The sequence below is a fragment of the Macaca nemestrina genome, chromosome 15, assembly GCF_043159975.1.
Source record: "Macaca nemestrina isolate mMacNem1 chromosome 15, mMacNem.hap1, whole genome shotgun sequence".
NCBI lineage: Eukaryota > Metazoa > Chordata > Mammalia > Primates > Cercopithecidae > Macaca > Macaca nemestrina.
Window position 1 is genome coordinate 26,274,729 of NC_092139.1, and position 18,629 is coordinate 26,293,357.

The 18,629-nt window shown below is 36.9% G+C and overlaps 1 protein-coding gene across 2 annotated transcripts in view; it reads right to left on the bottom strand.

Moving 5' to 3' along the window:
- Positions 1-18,629, bottom strand: part of LOC105496330 (Ral GTPase activating protein non-catalytic subunit beta) — a 138,479-nt gene that overhangs the window by 62,126 nt on the left and 57,724 nt on the right. For both annotated transcript variants that reach the window (XM_024797477.2, XM_071079337.1), the window contains exons 7-11: positions 14,795-14,926; positions 8,604-8,782; positions 6,996-7,144; positions 6,670-6,886; positions 2,970-3,171 (exon numbers count right to left, since the gene is read on the bottom strand). In XM_024797477.2, the coding sequence (XP_024653245.2) occupies positions 2,970-3,171; positions 6,670-6,886; positions 6,996-7,144; positions 8,604-8,782; positions 14,795-14,926 (879 nt within the window). The remainder of the gene's footprint in view (positions 1-2,969; positions 3,172-6,669; positions 6,887-6,995; positions 7,145-8,603; positions 8,783-14,794; positions 14,927-18,629) is intronic.

Consider the following 18,629-nt stretch of genomic DNA (forward strand, 5'->3'; position numbering starts at 1 on the left):
TACCCTTTAAAGAAAGGGCATTATTGGAATTACTGGAATTTACTAGAATTTTACCCTTTAAAAGGTATTACTGGAATTACTGGAATTTTACCCTTTAAAGGGTATTACTGGAATTAAAACAATTCTGAATTATATACACTAAGACCCAAATCATCTTTCTTAATGAAGAAAAAAAACCATTCATGTCTATTGCACCTTCTCAAAGTTTAAGTCTTGCAACTCAAAGTTCTAGGGGCCTGCAAATAAGGCAACCAGAACAAAACAAAACAATAGGCTGCAGTACTTTTCAATAAACTGGGGGAATTGCTGAGTTAAATTCCATAACAGAAAAATGTTGCAACATTTAGTAATTCCTAGGGAAAAAAAGTATGTTTTCATTTTTGTCCCTTCCCCATTATTTTTGGGGGGACAACGAAAGAAAGAAACCTGCATTTGATCTTCTGTATTCATCATGAAGGTCACCTGAATAAGATTCCTTTTAGGAATATGCCTGAATATACCTTAGTTTTTAACTCCACCCCCAAACTCTAATCAACTTACTAAGCATTCAATCTCCCATTACTCAAGAGCAACTACACTGTTATACTCTTCTACTGTGAGGCGAATTTCTCTTCTCTGCAAAACTCTTCAGAAACAACTTCATCACTTACTGGTTATTGCTTAACCCATTTCAATCTCTCTCCCTAGAACTCAACTAAAACCATACTAGCAAATAACCAATGGGCTCTCGATTGCCAAATCCAAGAGACATGATTAATTCTTAACTCACTCTGCCTTTTGAAAGCATTCAACCCTTTGACTACTCCCTTGTCTCCTTGTGCTTCCCTGATTTCTATGACCATTTTCTTTCACAGGTCCTCTTACTCTACCTGCCTCTTAATGATGGTGTTCCTCAGTCTGACAACCTTAGTTCTGGAAGCTCTCTCTTTTACTAACCTGATTTTAAACACTTCTTAAGTCACTAAATATAATCAAATCATTCTAACCCACACCTCTCAACTGAACTCCAGATCTGTTAGCCAAAAGCTTACTGGATATCTGGATGTCTACTGATTACTATGGTACTTCTGTGCACAATATCTGGCACAAAGTAGGACTTAATAAATATTTGTTGACAAATATCCCATAGGCACTTCAAATTCAATCGATTCAAAACTAAACCGATCACTTGCCCTCTCATGAATCTATTGTTTTAGTTTGTCCTACTACCATCCATTCAGTCTTATGGCTCAGTCAGAAAGTTCATTGTGATAGCGTTCTCCCCTACTACTAGAGTACCATTTAGGATATCTCCCCCAGCCCAGAGTTCCTGAGAAACGTGCCCCACAACAAGGGGGTGAGCTCCAATACCCTTATGTGACCTACTTACACAACTGTAGCTGACTAGACCAGAGACAGGCAAATTAATCAGATCCTCCTTCCCAGGAGTCTATAATTAAAATTCAGAGATACTAATTGGCCCTGATGGTCACCTAGACCAAGGTCATGAAAGCTGGGTACTTTTTATTTATTTATTTATTTTTGAGACAGAGTCTCAGTCTGTCGCCCAGGATGGAGCGCAGTGGCACAATCTTGGCTCACTGCAACCTCTGCCTCCTGGGTTCAAGCGATTCTTCTGCCTCAGTTTCCTGAGTAGCTGGGACTACAGGGGAGTGCCACCATGCCTGGCTAATGAAAACTGGGAACTCAGAAGCACACTACAATATGAGAAAATGATCTGCAGAGATGAGAAGAATGAAGCAGTTCTGGGAGACCAGGAAGACAGAGAGAGAGGAATAAAGTTGTTTTGGTCCTTGAGTATCTGCTCTTCATGAGGTCATACTGCATTTTCTGACCTTAGAATTTAATAAATATAACTAGCTTCTCACAACTTACTCTCCTTTTACTTAAGTCAGATTGAGAAGGTTTCTGTTGCTTAAAGCCAAGTGCCTACAGTTAAGATAACCCTGCCTAGTTGCCTGTATATACCATTCTTTTTCATATTCATAAAATTCTGTACTTAGTTCCCTCTGATAGGGTCAGTTTAATTCTATCTCCTGAGAACCTAACAAGTATGCAGATATCTAAATACTCTGTTGATATTAACCTCATTTCTGCACCTGTGTGAATGATCAGTAAAGGAAGGCAAAACAGCGTCAAGATGAACGGGAGGCCATTATGAGTTAGTTTAGGAGAAAAGTGACAAAGTCTAAAGTATAATGGTGGATAGAGTGAAAAGAGCAATCAGAAAGAGGGTTAAGGAGCAGAAAGGCAGGAGTTGGCTGATCAACTAAAGATACAGAAGAAGAGGATTCTAAAATGATTCTTCGTTTCTGCCCTAAGCAACTGAATGGATGGCAGAGGCATTAACAAAGATGGCTGAAGCCATAGATTTGGAGAAGATGACCCTAACCAACTTCCTAACACAGTCTAAACACTAACCATCCTTTAAAAGTCCAGCATAATCATTCAATCCTTCATAACTCTTTCCTGAATCCCCTGGAGTAAATAAATGTGCACTGCTTCTTCCCCTGAATGCCCATACCACATTATCTGTACCTCTCCCATCAACATCCTATTCCTGTTGATCACTGTCACGTGTACACATGGCTTTGTTTGTAGCTCTGCCCAGAAAATAAGCTCCTTGGAAGCAGGATTTACAGCTGACTTATTTCTGGACTGCCTACATGCGAATACTGCGCTAAAAATTTGTTAACAAATTATTGTGGTCCTTCGAAATCTCTCCATATTAAAAAGATTCAAATAAGATGACATAAATAGCACTTCTAAAACAAAAAGGGTCTTAAGGGTCTTTACCAAATCAGACGAGACAGGTAAAATGAAAGATTTCAGGCAAATGTCGATCACTTACAGACATCTGTAGGTATTTCTGACCAACATTCACTCATCGGTTCAGTCGGCCAAGCAACGCTACAATGGCTTCACTATCAAAACTATATAAATGAAAAAACAAACAAAAATTCCAAGACCTGGATAAATAAGCTGGCAGAATCTCTTCTCCAGTCTTCTTGCTACAAAAAATCCTACACAGTGTCCCACAAGCCTCAGCTCTTCCTGCTTCATAGTTATCAGGAAATTCACTTGCATCAAACATAGGATTGGAAACCATGGTGTCTGTGGACATTTGTGACCCTTTCCGTCGAAACTCCATGCTAGCTTGTGTTGTAATGGCTGGGGAGAGAAAAGGAGGGTTTTATTATATTTGCAATATGCCAAGTAGGCTCATGGGACCCTGGACACAAAGATCAAATGTTGGTGTCATTAAATAGCTACTTGAATCCAATAAGTGCTTTTGTTTAGCAACTATGTCTTAATGTTTTTAAAAAGGGCTCTCTGAAATCTTCTTTGAAAATAGGTTACAATTAATTTACAGTGGCATTGTCAGTTTAACAGATTGTACAAGAAGCATTTTTCAACTGATTTTTGATCAGCAGAGTACATTTGTATATATCTGTATCCACATACAGATATATAATACAGAATTTGGCTTTTCTATTATTTCTTTTCTGTTTTTTCTTCCCCCTACACAATGATGCTTAAACGTTAAGAAAAATAGCTACTGCAATTTACACATTACCCTAGATGGACATCCTAATTAAATGGGCAACCCTATACCAGTCTGTATACTTTAGGGAGAGGGCAAAGTAACGATGAGAAGTGGGCAGGGAGAAAAAGAGAGCATTCCCACAACCCACCCAACTCCAAAACACACACCAAAGAATCGCTCAACCAAGCAAAATGAGAATGAATTTTAACAACCACAGACAGCAGCTAACTTGAGGCTGATAAATCAGAAAATTGGATTGATAAAAAGATTATCATGGTCATTCGTTATCACTGAAACAGAAGCCCTTTGAAAGTTGCTTTTATTTTTAACAAAAGATTTCACAGTGTATTGAAAATCACTCTGAAATCTTTTATTACTCTACATGAAATGCTTAAATTATTTTATAATAGATTTAATAGAATGCAGAGTCAAGCATAAATCTTTATGCAACTTCCCATGAGCCATTTTTAGTCCTGAATAAGCTATCCAGCAATAATACATTTGAAAAACACTACATGCAGAATGCATACAAATCAAACACTAAATCTGTATAAAAATAAGCTTAAAGCTTTCAAAAAAAAAAAAAAAAAAAGCCAAAACACAGTTAGTGCAAAGTCCTGGAATTCATGACATGACCAGACTAGTATACAGAAATAATGGGACTGATTCAGGCAGATTAATTTGCTTTTGCCAACAATCTTCCCCATTCAAAACACAGAAAAGTATTTTTCTTCCCAAGTGCAAGAACTACAAGAGACAATGACAATCAAATTTTTAATGGAATTATGAAAAAAATAAAAACATGACTGCAATTAAGGAGAAGCTTCTGGTTCCTACTTACAAGATTTATAAGAAAGAAGAATTTGGATAAAAGATGCTGCAAGATAATAGAAATAAATGGAAACAAATCAAAGGACAGTAGTAATTATAAAATACTTTAAAGATGGTGAAATTTTACAATAAATTAAGAAGCTTTTTAGCTTTTTAAAAGTTAAATTAAAAGTTTTACGATACCACAAGCTAGTTCAAAAACACAGGAAATTGTGCATTCAGGTCCAAAATTATGATTTTTGTATCATGCAAAACAATGAACGAAGAAAATTACACAACTACAAAGAATTGAGGTTTTGAAGTGCCCATAACGTGCATTAAAATTTTAGTTCATTAACCCTTCCCAGCTCAATGTTACTTTTACAAAGCACAGTGTACTGTCATGTAAATCTAAAGCTAACCAGTTCAAAGAAGCAAACACTTTAAGTTAGAGGTGAACTGCATGGCAGAATTCCTTGATGGCAGCCAGTACTTAAAAACAGTTAATATACCCAAGCCTCCCACCAGACTTGAGACCTCAAGATTGGCACCTAGCATTCTAACCCCTTTAACTATTTGGATACCTCATATCTCCTGGGTAATGTAACAGCCTTTATCATCTCTGAACACAATGAGGAGAAAAGGAGCTTCTATCCTCTCCTCAGCAAGGAAAAATTTTAAAGTAAGATATTGTTCATATATGATTTGAAGTCTGGTTTTTATCTTCTGGTGCAAGAGGGTGAGCAAAGCTGTTACAAACTCCCTGGAGAGCAAAAAAATCTATAAGTTTCCTTTAAGCAAGCCCACCAACCAAGTAGCAGGTTGAGCCATTCTAGATTCATGGATTTCAGTGTCAACAGCTCTATACCCAAAAGTTACATTGTAAGAATTACATCTTAACAAAAATAAAAAAGAAAAACAGGACTGATTCATTCTAGAAAATGCAAATTAATAAATATAAACATGATACAGAAAACTCAAAATATAAGGTACACAAACATAAAGACAAGCATAACCCAAAAGTCATCTTTTAAAAGTTTTCACTTATTGTAAGTAAGCACATTTACCTATCCCAGAAGCACTACTTTCAAACTGTGAATAAAATTATAATATGAAAATGGCAGAATATAAAGTGTCTGAATTTGAACAAAATAAAGCAAGCAAAGATATCCCTAAACTCAAACATGGCATTCTCAAATTATATTCCTAGAAATCTTTATATTCACAATCTTTCTAAATTAAAGATTTGTAATAACATTCTAAATAATTACATGTGTATAATGTTCACAGACATAGACCCTGGTTCTGAGATGATAATAATAATAGCTAAGAATTATAATAACAGCTAAGAAACCATTTCTAAGAGAAAGCAGAGACCCTTCTGGCCATTGTATTAGTTTTATCCTTGGAGTTAACAGTCTCCCTAGAGATACATCAACTAATGTAAGTAGACGTCTTTTTTTTGTCTTATTTCCAACCCCAGCAGAAGAGTGCTTTCTTACCAAACAACCAATACACTCATTAATGCATATATCACAGTACCTTGCCCATAGTAATAGCAGCTCAATAAATGTCAGCCATTGTCATTTTTTAGCTAAGGCATATTATAAATATTCAAAACACTGCACTACCCCACCCATCCATCCTGCACCCTATGCCAAATATAATGGTTAAGATGACAAAAAAAAAAAAACACCAGCTCTTATTTAGACAGTTTCCTTTTTATAATAAAATCTAAATGAAGATATCAGGGTTGAGTTATTAATTCTCCACCAATCAATCTTATTAAGTTAAAGAGCAAGTAGTATTTTTGAAAGTGTGCCCTTGAAATAAAGTTCTCTAGACTACAAATCTGAGAGGTTACAGTATAGTGTGAAGCAAAAATTTTCTGATGTTTACATGTACTAATGAGTGAATGGCTGTCAAAATTGAAGAAAACACTTCCTGTAATGTAAATTTCCAGTTCGAATTTTTAACTCTTTATATAAATTGTATTATCCTGGCTGACATGAAGGGAACTTCCAGGTCACCTACTGAAAGAAATCTGATTCAACAAAATGTGGCTAACCTTAAGTATGTCTAAGAAAACCAGACAAAAGGCCAAACCTCATAGAACATACATAAAAAGAACAGGGAGGAAATCTTCTAAAGTTCTGTTACTTCAGCTGGAAGGGGTTAAGCACAAGACATTGCTTGATCAGAAACAGAGAGCTTTTTAAGATACATATTAATCTTGCAGGTAGGAAAGACTAAAAAGAAAAAGAAAAAGGAAAAGGAAAAAAGTGGTAACATATTTCTTGAGTAATATTTACCAGTCATGCTGCTGTCTCTGTTTATCCCATTATGAAGTTTACAGTGAACAAATGCTGCATCAAATAACCACGATCCAAAGAGATTCAAGATGCTGTTAACCTTTGGTCTCCGAGGGGCAGGCAGTGGCCTGGGTTCTGAACTAGTCTGATTTGGACTTGACAGAGGAGAGGTGGAAGACGTCTGGTGCTGAACTTTAGAGGCATGAGCAGTAGTAACCTATTAGACGAACACAGGAACACACCCATACCAATGAAAAGTTTGAGAAAACAGTAAGACTTTATAAGCCAACCTTATATAGCTTAACAATGGTGATATAAACTCTTACTGTGCTTGTCTTCATGGTGGCCTTATTCACAGTAACAGCCCGGTGCCTCCGGTTATGTGGTGGGGTGGTATTGACAGCAGCACTTTGAGGCATACTTAATCTATTCACGGGTGTTGGGGGAGCACTGTCTGATCGGGGTCTAGAAATACCTTAAAAAAAAAAAAAGGCAAATGAAATTATTCTTCATAGGTCAAAATATGTGATCAGAAAATTTTTCCCAGCAACCTAGTGAAGGCTTGGGACACATAGACTATAGCAGAGATTGCTAGTTGCCTCTCAGTATCTATTCACTGTTTCTTCCTGAGTAACAGAACACAAACTTTAGCTGGACATGGCTACCCAGAAAAAAAATGACACAATTTTCAAGCTCCCTTTGCACCTAGATGTGGCCATATTTTGACCATAAAGAAGTTGGTGACTGTTGGGTAGGTCTTCTAAGAGATCTTCTTAAAGGACCAATTATATGCAGACTCTCCTTCCTAATTCCTGGACAGGATGTTTGGAACTCACTCAACCATCACGGCCCATGAGGCACTGTGCAAAGAACGGAGAGGGCCTTGGATCCCTGCTGGTGATGGAACCATTATACTGGCCCTGTACAGCCTAGCCCTAGATTTAACATATGTGAAAATAAGCTATCTTGTTTGTATTAGGATTTTTGGTTGGTTGTTTTTTTTTTTTTTTTTTTTTTTTTTTGAGACAGAGTCTTGCTCTGTCACCCAGGCTGGGGTGCAGTGGCCGGATCTCAGCTCACTGCAAGCTCCGCCTCCCGGGTTTAGACCATTCTCCTGCCTCAGCCTCCCGAGTAGCTGGGACTACAGGCGCCCGCCACCTCGCCCGGCTAGTTTTTTGTATTTTTTAGTAGAGACGGGGTTTCACCGTGTTAGCCAGGATGGTCTCGATCTCCTGACCTCGTGATCCGCCCGTCTCGGCCTCCCAAAGTGCTGGGATTACAGGCTTGAGCCACCGCGCCCGGCCGGATTTTTGGTTGTTAAGTGGCAGCCAAACTTAATCGGAGCTAACATATTAACTGTACATTAATAAGCACACATAAATATTTTAGAAAATGACAGATATTATAAATCACTGCCTTTCAACAGGTTAAAAATTTGACTTTTCATATATCTAAAATAAATGTGAAAAACAGCTTAAAAGAATGGCTCACTAAAGGTATAATTTTGCTTTTTAGAGATATACACGAGAATGGTCCCAAATGCATTTTCATCTGCATTTTCTTGGATAGCTAGTATGCACGAACACTCTTTTCTTTTGCAATCATTTACTCTTATCTTTTGTCCATTTATCTACTAGCCTAATTCTTGTTCTTAGCACCTTGTTTGATGTATCAGGTGGGTGCAAAAGTAATTGCAGTTTTGGCTACATTAAATGGTAAAAACTGCAATTACTTTTGCACCAACCTAAATATTTACATAAAAACGATAACCCTCTGGCTATTTTATTTGTTGCAAATAATTTTTCTTCGCTTGTTATTTGTCATCAAATCTGTTCATCTTTTCCTTTGGATGTTTTCTAATAACTCATAGGGTTAGCCTCTAGAGTTATCTAAATGAAGCTCTTCATACATCTAGCAACATACACAAAATTCACCTAAAAATGCATCCACCAGACAGCTGATTCCACGCATGGCACGAAAAAATATTTGAGGCAGATGTTTAAGGCAGGGATACTGATTCAATTCTTGCGGCATTCCGCTCACATTCAAGAACTGTTCCTGAAATTTGGGAGTAGAGCTTATAATAGCTGGGTTACTCAAATCCACAGGATTACTATTAAAAGAGAGAAAAGAATTAATCACAAATTTAGAAATTTCTATAGCAATAAAATACATGTAATCTAATTTAAGAACAGGACTGTTTGTGCCTATTTCTTTGATTCAGAGAAGAGACTGATTTGTATTTAATGGGTTAGTGATTCAAATATCATCACTTCTTTACAGAAGATCTGCAGAGTGGTTACATGAACATTGCCTATTCAGAGCATGAGAATCAAAGTAAGACTAGAAAAAGTTTTAATTTTTTAAGAGTATACATAGACACTTTTCCTAATATGTTTAGAATTAAGCAATAGAAGAAGGACATGGTGGCACGTGCCTATGGTCCCAGCTACTCGGAAGGCTGAGGCAGATCACTTGAGCCCAGGATTTCAAGGCCGAGGCTGCAGTGAGCTATGATCATGCCAATGCACTCCAGCCTGAGCAACACAGCAACACGCCATCTCAGGAAAAAAAAAAAAAAAAAAGAAAGAAAGAAAGAAAGAAAAAAAAAAAAATTAAGCAATGGAATGGTAAAGCTATGTCAACAAGAACTCCAAGGAGAAAATTTTACTTTAATATTAACATTTCCAATTAAAAAAAAAACCTATTATTTGAAAATCAGGATTAGTGTTATAGTTTTATGCTGTGTTCATGTGTATGTACTAAAGCCATACATTTCAAAACAATGTATTTGTGTTTAATTACATTTTATGTACAGTTTGAAATATTTCCATTAAAAACAGATTACAATTTTTCACTCAAATGGTTTGCTTAGCATTCCATTAAGAAGCCTCTCCAATTCAAAGTAATACTGATAATCTAAAGCAGGTGAACAGAATTTCCACTACCTACAAGGCAAAAGAACTAGCTGAGAAATAGGAATCAGTGATCTATACATGCTCTGCCTTTGAAAACCTCTTTTTCCACCCACCAAAAGAATTTCAAGTAACTGTAATTGGGGAAAGGGGAATGTGTATGCATGTAAGAAAAATGGGCTTCCAAGCATACTGTTTCCACAGAACTGTACTAGTCCATCAAGTAAGACAGAGGAGGGGAGATTCGTCTCTACCAGCAGTGCCTGCTGGGGGCTGTAGTTCAACTATTCAGAAATTAGAAGAACAAGGAGTAAAGCTGAAATGGAACTACACCTAAGTCCAGCAGAGCTTGGTTAAATTCGTGTCTACGATACATCAAAAACTGGAGAGAGAAAGGTTCATACCAGTTTCTCCAAAGGTAAACCAGGAATGATTTTATTGGCACCCAAATATTTAGAGAACAGATTCAAGAAAGTAAGTAAAACTTGAAATGAGAATAGGTAACAAAGGATACGAAAAACTAAAAGAAACTGCATTCCAGCAGTTCCAAATGCCCTGTGTACCTGATGCATTTGGGGAACCTGTTAAAAATCCAGATTTCACCTAAATGTACTGAAACAATCTCCAGATGGGGCCTAAAGGGCAGGTGGGCATACACAAGTCCAAAGACAAGCATTTGAGAACACTATGGGAAACAAAAATGAAAAATATTTTTTTGTTTTCCTGGAAAAAGATAAACCACTAACATACAACACAAAATATTGATGCCTATCTCCCCATCATATACAACCTTCTTCCTAGGAAATTTGCCAACAATCACAAATAATCACAATCATAAATAATCCTCACGACCTGCCACTCATAGCTTATTTAAGAAAGGAGGTAAAATTGTCCCAAAGGAGGTATCCAGATGTCTGCCATAGACCTAATTAATGAAGATAATTTGATCCAATTTTCCCTTTGGAGAAACTAAGCAAAGGGAAAGCCCCCATGAACTGAAAGGACAAGCACTGAAGTCAAGCAGTATCACAGCTATTTACACGACTGGGCAGTTATCAAGAGACTGCATGTCCCCCTCTCAAAGGCAGGAGGGAACAGGGACTCAGGAGGAAGCCTGCTGGAGAAAGCGAACAATGCGCATGCACAAGAGAATCAAAAGAGCAAAGAGAAGCAAATGACAGTGATTTGTCCCGAGGCTGCCTTGATTCCTCCCCAACATGAGAAAGGGTTGCTCGCTGCTTCATAGAGCCTGGTAAGACTGCTCTGTTTTCACATAATCTCTTTTTCTCACCTGCATTTGCTTAAGTAGGCTCCTATTTTTGCCACTGAAAATAACTCTAACTAAAATACCACAGTCAGCTCAAGAAGAATATCTAAGAACTACCTCTAAAAAAGACTCTAGAACTAGAGTTTTGCTGTTCATTTATTTCAAACTTTTAAGGAACATAAAACTTTGACACAACAGACCATAAAAAAGGATAGGAAGTTTTCCTATCCAATTCATCAAAAGATAGAACTAGAGACAATTCAGAAAAACACTAAAAGCAAAGCATTCCATAACCAAGCAAAACTTTTCTTTCAGGAATGATAGATGGTTCAACACTGGGAAATTAATTAATATTTCACATCAACAGATGAAAGAAGAAAAACCACTTAATTGTTTAAATGGATCCAAAAATATTATTTGAAACAATTCAGTACTACTCCTGACTTTATTTATATTTTAATTTTATTTATTTATTTTTTGAGACAGTTTTGCTCTGTTGCCCAGGCTACAGTGCAGTGTGTATGATCTTGGCTCACTGCAAATCTGCCTCCCAGGTTCAAGCAATTCTTGTTCCTCAGCCTCCTGAGTAGCTAGGATTACAGGTGCACCACTATACTTGACTAATTTGTTTTTTGCTGTTTTTTTTTTTTTTGGAGATGGAGTCTCGCTCTGTCGCCCGGGCTGAAGTGCAACCTCTGCTTCCCAGTTCAAGTGATTCTCCTGCCTCAGCCTCCCAAGTAGCAGGGATTACAGGCATGCGCCACCACACCCAGCTAATTTTTGTATTTTTAGTAGAGATAGGGTTTCACCAAGTTGGCCAGGCTGGTCTCGAACTCCTGACCTCAAGGGATCCGCCCACCTCGGCCTCCCAAAGTGCTGGGATTACAGGCGTGAGCAACCATGCCCAGCCCGTTTTTTGTATTTTTAGTAGAGATGGGTTTCACCATGTTGCCCAGGCTGGTCTCGAACTCCTAAGCTTGCCACCCGCATTGGCCTCCCAAAGGGCTATTATTTACCGGCGTGAGTCACCGTGCCCAGCCTTTATTTTCAAAAATTTTTAATTGCCTCCCAGCACTTTGGGAGGCCGAGGTAGGCGGATCACGAGGTCAGGAGATTGAGACCATTCTGGCTAACACAGTGAAACCCCGTCTCTACTAAAAAATACAAAAAATTAGCTGAGCATGGTGGCGGGCGCCTGTAGTCCCAGCTACTCAGGAGGCTGAGGCAGGAGAATGGCGTGTATCCGGGAGGCGCAGCTTGCAGTGAGCAGAGATAGCACCACTGCACTCCAGTCTGGGCAACAAAGCGAGACTCTATCTCAAAAAAAAAAAATTTAAAAATAAATAAATAAAATTTTTGATTGTTTAGGAAAGCAGGAGCATAAAAAAGAACATCTAGCATCGACAACCAACATCCTACTCAAAATTCTATATATTAGAGGCATTCTGAAGAAAATCAGAACCAAAAAAGGTGCCAAAACAGTATCACTTTAATTCAACAGTGTTCTAGAAGTTCTGATGGATGCAGTAAAATAATATGCAGAAATAACTGTAATAATAGCAACTTTCAAGGACCTACCATGCACTAGGCATCATACCATTTTACATGCTTTTTCTTCTTCAATTCTTATAACGAGATGGTACAATCATTATTTCCATTATGTAGATTAAAAAGAAACTGAGGCACAGGGAGAATAAATTGTTCAAGTTCACAAAGAAAAAACTAGCAGAATTTGAACTCAAGTCCAAGTCTTACTGCATCCAAAGTATTTTTAATTAGTCACCAAAACAAGTATGAATTATCAGAAAAGAGACACTTCTTATTTGCAGGTATGTGTCCATATCTCAGAAGAATCAGTGAAATACTCAGAGCTCTTTTAAATGCCATATATAATATACAAAATAACATGAAGTAAAAAATGTTCTTTACAGCAGTAATAACCATCTAGAAGACAGAATAGCAGAAAAGAGTTAGCTTTTCACAGCATCAGCAACAAATACCTAGAAATAATGGTAAAGAAAATATTAAAAATATTTGTGAAGAAAACTGTAAAACATTTCAATAAGATATGCAAAATTCTGAAAAAGAAAAAGACATGCTTTTAGAAAGGCGGACTCAATATCAGATATCAGCGTTTCCTAAATATAAATACAGGCTTAATACCAGTCTCATCTTTGGCAGAGTCTGGATAGCTGTTCACAACTTTCTTTTATTCTCTGTTCTCTTGCAATTAAGTGTGATGTGTGTCTGAGTTCTGGCTAATGGAATATGAGTAACAGTGATTTATATTACTTCAAGGCCTGACACATAAAACCCTCCCACAAAATTTTCCTTGCTCTCTGTTCCCCATCTGCTAGCCAGATACGAAACTCCTGCTTATAACACTGAGATCCTAATGGAGTCATCTGTTGAAGATCAAAGAGCCTCTGCCAGCTGGGTCCCTGAACGACTATGTGAACAGAGCCAGTCCTGATTCCAGACTTTATAAAAGATTTTCAGGTTCATTTGCTAAAGCAGAACATATTCCTTACCCTAATTAATACACAATCCAAACCCCAGAAGATTTCATTGAGGTTTTTCCTTCTGTTTGCTTATGTTTTGTAACTTGAAAAATTGGTCTAAAATTGATCTGAAATGTTAAACAGGCAAGAAGAGATAAATACTCTAAGAGAAGGAAAAAGAGAAAAAGACATTAGACCTACTAAATATCAATAATATTATAAAGTTAAAATAATTAAGAGTGTGACTCTGACATAAAAATAAATGAAGAAATTAATGAAGTAATATGTGAACTAAAGATGAATTCCAGGCTGGGCACGGTGGCTCGATGCCTGCAATCCTAGCACTGTGGAAGGCTGAAGCGGGTGGACTGCTTAAGTCTAGGAGTTTGAGACCAGCCTGGGCAATGTAGGAAGACCCTATCTCTGCAAATTACGTGCGTGCATGCGTGTGTGTGTGTGTGTATATATATATAAAGACAGATCCTGAGGTATATAAAAGAACTTACTATTACAAAGGAAACAACATTGGAAGAAATCATAGGTGACTATCTGATCAAAGAACACAAAAGAAATAGAAAATGATCACAGAAAGACATTTAAAAACTAAGATCAGTGACAGCTGAAAAACACAAACTAGAACTACAAAATGGGAAGAAATGATACAAAATGATTAACATACCTCACTTATAAAAAGGTCATAAAGAGTAATTCAGAATCACTGATACACAAATAGAAAAATTAGGCTAGTCAAACCACAAAGAGAAGAGATGCAAGGAAAAACTTTAAGAATCAGTTTACAACAGAATAAATGTCCCACAGAGCACACAGATGCGGCTGGAAGAGGGACAAGTAAAAAGTAATGAAGCTGAACTGAAAAGAATTACTATATAAAAGACAGGGACAGCAGGATGTAGCAGTATACCCCTCTGCAAAATTTTAGGGTGTATCTCCCACTGAAACTTTAAACAGGTGCTTGGAGGAGGGCTCTGAGAGGCAGACTGACCAGTCAGTGCTGGACACAGAGAGGAGCAAAGCAACTTCCAGTCCCCAAAGAATGTGACAAAATCCCAAGAGAAAGATCATCAGCCAGGCTGCAGCAACAGGCAAGAGAACAAGTGCGGCATCTACCACAGGGAACACGTTCCTAGAGAGTGTAAACCAAGAGCGGCTGAGGACAGCCTAACCCTGCTGGGACAGGGAGAGCAGGAGGCACAGGATAGAAACGTGCTTGTTGTCCAACAGGGTTCCATTTGATGAATGGTGCTTAGCGTCCACATTCTGAATTCAAACAAGAGACTTACAGCATGGTTCCTGCCCTAAGACACTTTGATGAATGGTGCTTAGCGTCCACATTCTGAATTCAGACAAGAGACTTACAGCATGGTTCCTGCCCTAAGACACTTACTGGGTAAATAGCACATGAAATAATAAAATAACAATACCTTAGCATGTGTAAAAAGCGAAACCATGTCTGTGCAACACACTCATTATCCATTTCTGGAGGGATCAGACTGGCATCTTCATCGGGAACTTTAAATGGAGGAAATGAAGGCCCATATGTAAAGCGTAGCAATCTAGAAAATAAATGCACACCACTGAGTCCATTTCTTTCTTAACAGATTGAAAAATACACTCAAGCACAGAAACATGAAAGAAAATAGATGAAACGTGTGTACCTCACATAAGTGAACAAGACATATGGAAACTCTCATTCATAAAACAGACAAACTGAAAGAGGATTTCTAGTTTTTTATGTTTGGGATGAGGAATATGCTAATTACTCTGATCAATCACTATACATTTTTAATACATACATCAAAACATCACTATGTAATCCAAAAATATGTACAACTATTATGTGTTCATTTAAAAAAAAATTTCACATTGAAAACAAACTGGAGACTTCCAAGATGATTTCTAATGGAAAGAAGCTGGGAAGAAGAGAGTATATGCTGGTGTATATATTTTATATGTAATACACATGTGTTATTATTAGCGTCTTCTTTACAAGATACACGAGTTTTTGGGTAAAATAAACAAGTATACCAAAAAAAGAATGTTTTAAATTATTTAAGATACTTAAAGTATTTATAGATAATAATAAATTTAATAATTTAAGATACTAATTTATAGAAAATTATTTAAGATACTTAAATTATAAAATAATAATTATTAAAATACTGCTACTTCCTGCTGTCCTTGTCTTTTATATAGTAATTCTTTTCAGTTCAGCTTCATCACTTTTTACTTGTCCCTCTTCCAGCCCCATTCGTGTGCTCTGTGGGACATTTATTCTGTTGTAAACTGATTCTTAAAGTTTTTCCTTGCATCTCTTCTCTTTCTGGTTTGACTAGCCTAATTCTTCTATTTGTGTATCAGTGATTCTGAATTATTATTTATGACCTTTTTATAAGTTAGGTATGTTAATCATTTTGTATCATTTCTTCCCATTTTGTAGTTCTAGTTTGTGTTTTTCAGCTGTCAGTGATCTTAGTTTTTAACTGTCTTTCTGTGACATACATTTATATATATGTTTCACATGTATACATTACATGTTACTTATAAATCATAGCTATTTATATACAATTATACTTATATAATTATATAATCATACAATATTTAAATTTTTTAAAAGATTCATCTCACTGCAAATTTCTGCAATATAACTAAGTTATAATAGTTTTACATGAAGTTTAGAATTTCTGATATACCATAAAAATAACTCAACCACTCAATTACTTAATAGTAATATTCTAAATGTATTAAAACTATTCAAAGCCCTTTAACTCAATTATTCTCTATCTAAAGATAATATAATCAGAATACATATAAAGACTATGTATAAAGCATTCATATCACCAATATTTTTTAAATAAAATAATGGGAACAACATAAATATCAAAACAGCAGGGGAAGATGGCAGGATTGCTTGAGGTCAGGAGTTTGAGTCTGCAAAGAGCCATGACTGCATCACTGCACTCCACCCTGGGCAACAGAGCAAGACCATATTTCAAAAAAAAAGAAAAGAAAAAAAAAAACAACGCTGGCACAGTGGCTCATGCCTGCAATCCCAGCACTCTGGGAGGCCAAGTCTAGTGGATCACTTGAGTCCAGGGGCTTGAGGCCTGCTTGACCAATATGCAAAACCTCATCTTTACAAAAATTATCTGGGCATGGTGGCATGCACCTGTAGCTCCCAGCTGCCCCGGGAGGCTGAGGTAAGAGGATAGCTTGAGCCTGGGGAGGTTGAGGCTGCTATGAGTCCTGATCACACCACTGCACTCCAGCCTGGGCAACAGAGCAAGACCTTGCCTCAAAAAAACAAAAATAACAACAACAATAACAAGGCAATTATTAAATGAATTATATTCCAATTACATAATGGAAAACTACAAAACCATTAAAAACATGATCTCAACAGCTATTTAATGAGAAAAAGTATGTGTAACTAAAAGTGACAAGAATCAGACATCAAATGAAACAAGCAGACAATATTATATAGAATAATTTCAAACTGGTATTTTTAAAAAGGGAACTAAATGGAAAAAATACATTAAAACGTTAACATGGGTTGGCTCTAAATGATAGGTATTTGTCCCTACATTTTCCAAATTTTCTATTATAAGCATGTAATGTTATCACAATTAAGATAAAAGCATTACTTAAAAACAGATTCATAATTTTTTTAAAGCAATTGTCCTGCCTCAGCCTCCCAAAGTGCTGGGATTACAGATGTGAGCCACCACTCATGGCTATATTCATAATATTGATGTTGTCTGTGATATATGAGAATCAACAAAATATTCCAAAGTTTCATTTTTTAGTTTAAATAATAATAAAGATCTAAACATTTTATTAACTCAGAAAAAGAGAAGTCTACCTTCTGATACATAATACTACCTACAAAGTTTTTGTTCCTGTCACCCCTTCTCTTTGCCCCCAGTCAAACTGGAATGAGATCAAGACTCTAGATCTAACTACCAGTTTACAGGAAATACAGCGGGGCAGAGGAATATGTTAAATTAACAATGTGGACGTAATTGGAAAAATCCAGAATGTGAAACACTCTGTAAGACAACCCAGTTTCTTCAACAAAAAAATTGCAAAGAAAAATAAAGCAGAAACCTAGGCCTGGTGTGGTGGCTCAGGCCTGTAATACCAGCACTTTGGGAGGCCAAGGCAAGAGGACTACTTGAGCCCATGAGTTCAAGGCCAGCCTGGACAACATGGAGGAGCCCCATTGTGATCAGAAATATAAAAATTAGCCAAGCATGGTGGTGCACGCCTGCAGTCCCAGCTACTCAGGTGGCTGAAGCAGGAGGATCACTTGAGCCTAGGAGATTAAGGCTGCAGTAAGCTGTGATTGCACCATTGCATTCCAGCCTGGGTGACAGAGTAAGAAACTGTCAAAAAAAGAGAAAGAAAGACAGCAGAAACCTATACAGTTGTCCTTCAGTATTATGGGGGATTGATGCAGGACACCCCTCAGATGCCAAAATCCATGGATGCTCAAGTCCCCTTACATAAAATAATTTAGTATTTGCATATAACCTACACACATCTTCTTATATACTTTAAATCATCTCAAGATTACTTATAATACCTAATACAATGCATACACATCCCTTCATTCGCACAGATTCAATGCAGTACTCAGTAGAAGGCAAATTCAATTTTTACTCTTTGGAATTTTGTGAAATTTTTTGCCAAATATTTTTGATTTCTGAATGGCTGTGTCCATGGATACAGAACCCACAGAGGACCAACTGCACCTGAAAATTTGAACACCGATTGGCTAACTGATATTAAAGAATTGTCAACTTTTTTAGGTGTGATAAAGGTATTATATTTTTTAAAGAACCCTTATCTATATCTAGAGTTATACCGGTATACCTTGGAGATCTTGCAGGTTGTTTCATACTACCCTAATAAAACAAATATTGCAAAAAGCAAGTCATGCACGTTTTTTTGGTTTCTCAATGCATATAAAAGCTATGTTTGGACTATACTGCAGTCGATTAAGTATGCAATAGGATTATATCTTTAAAAATCAATGTACATCCTTAATTTAAAAATATTAATATTTTACTGCTGAAAGATGCTAATAATCATCTGTGCCTTCAGCAAGTCATAATCTTTTCCCTTTTTAAAACTTTCCAACTTTTATTTTAGATTCAGGAGGTACATGTGCAGATTATCTGGGTATACTGCATGATGCTGAGGCTTGGGGTACAAATAATCCCATCATCTGGGCTTTTCAACACTGCTCCTCTTCCC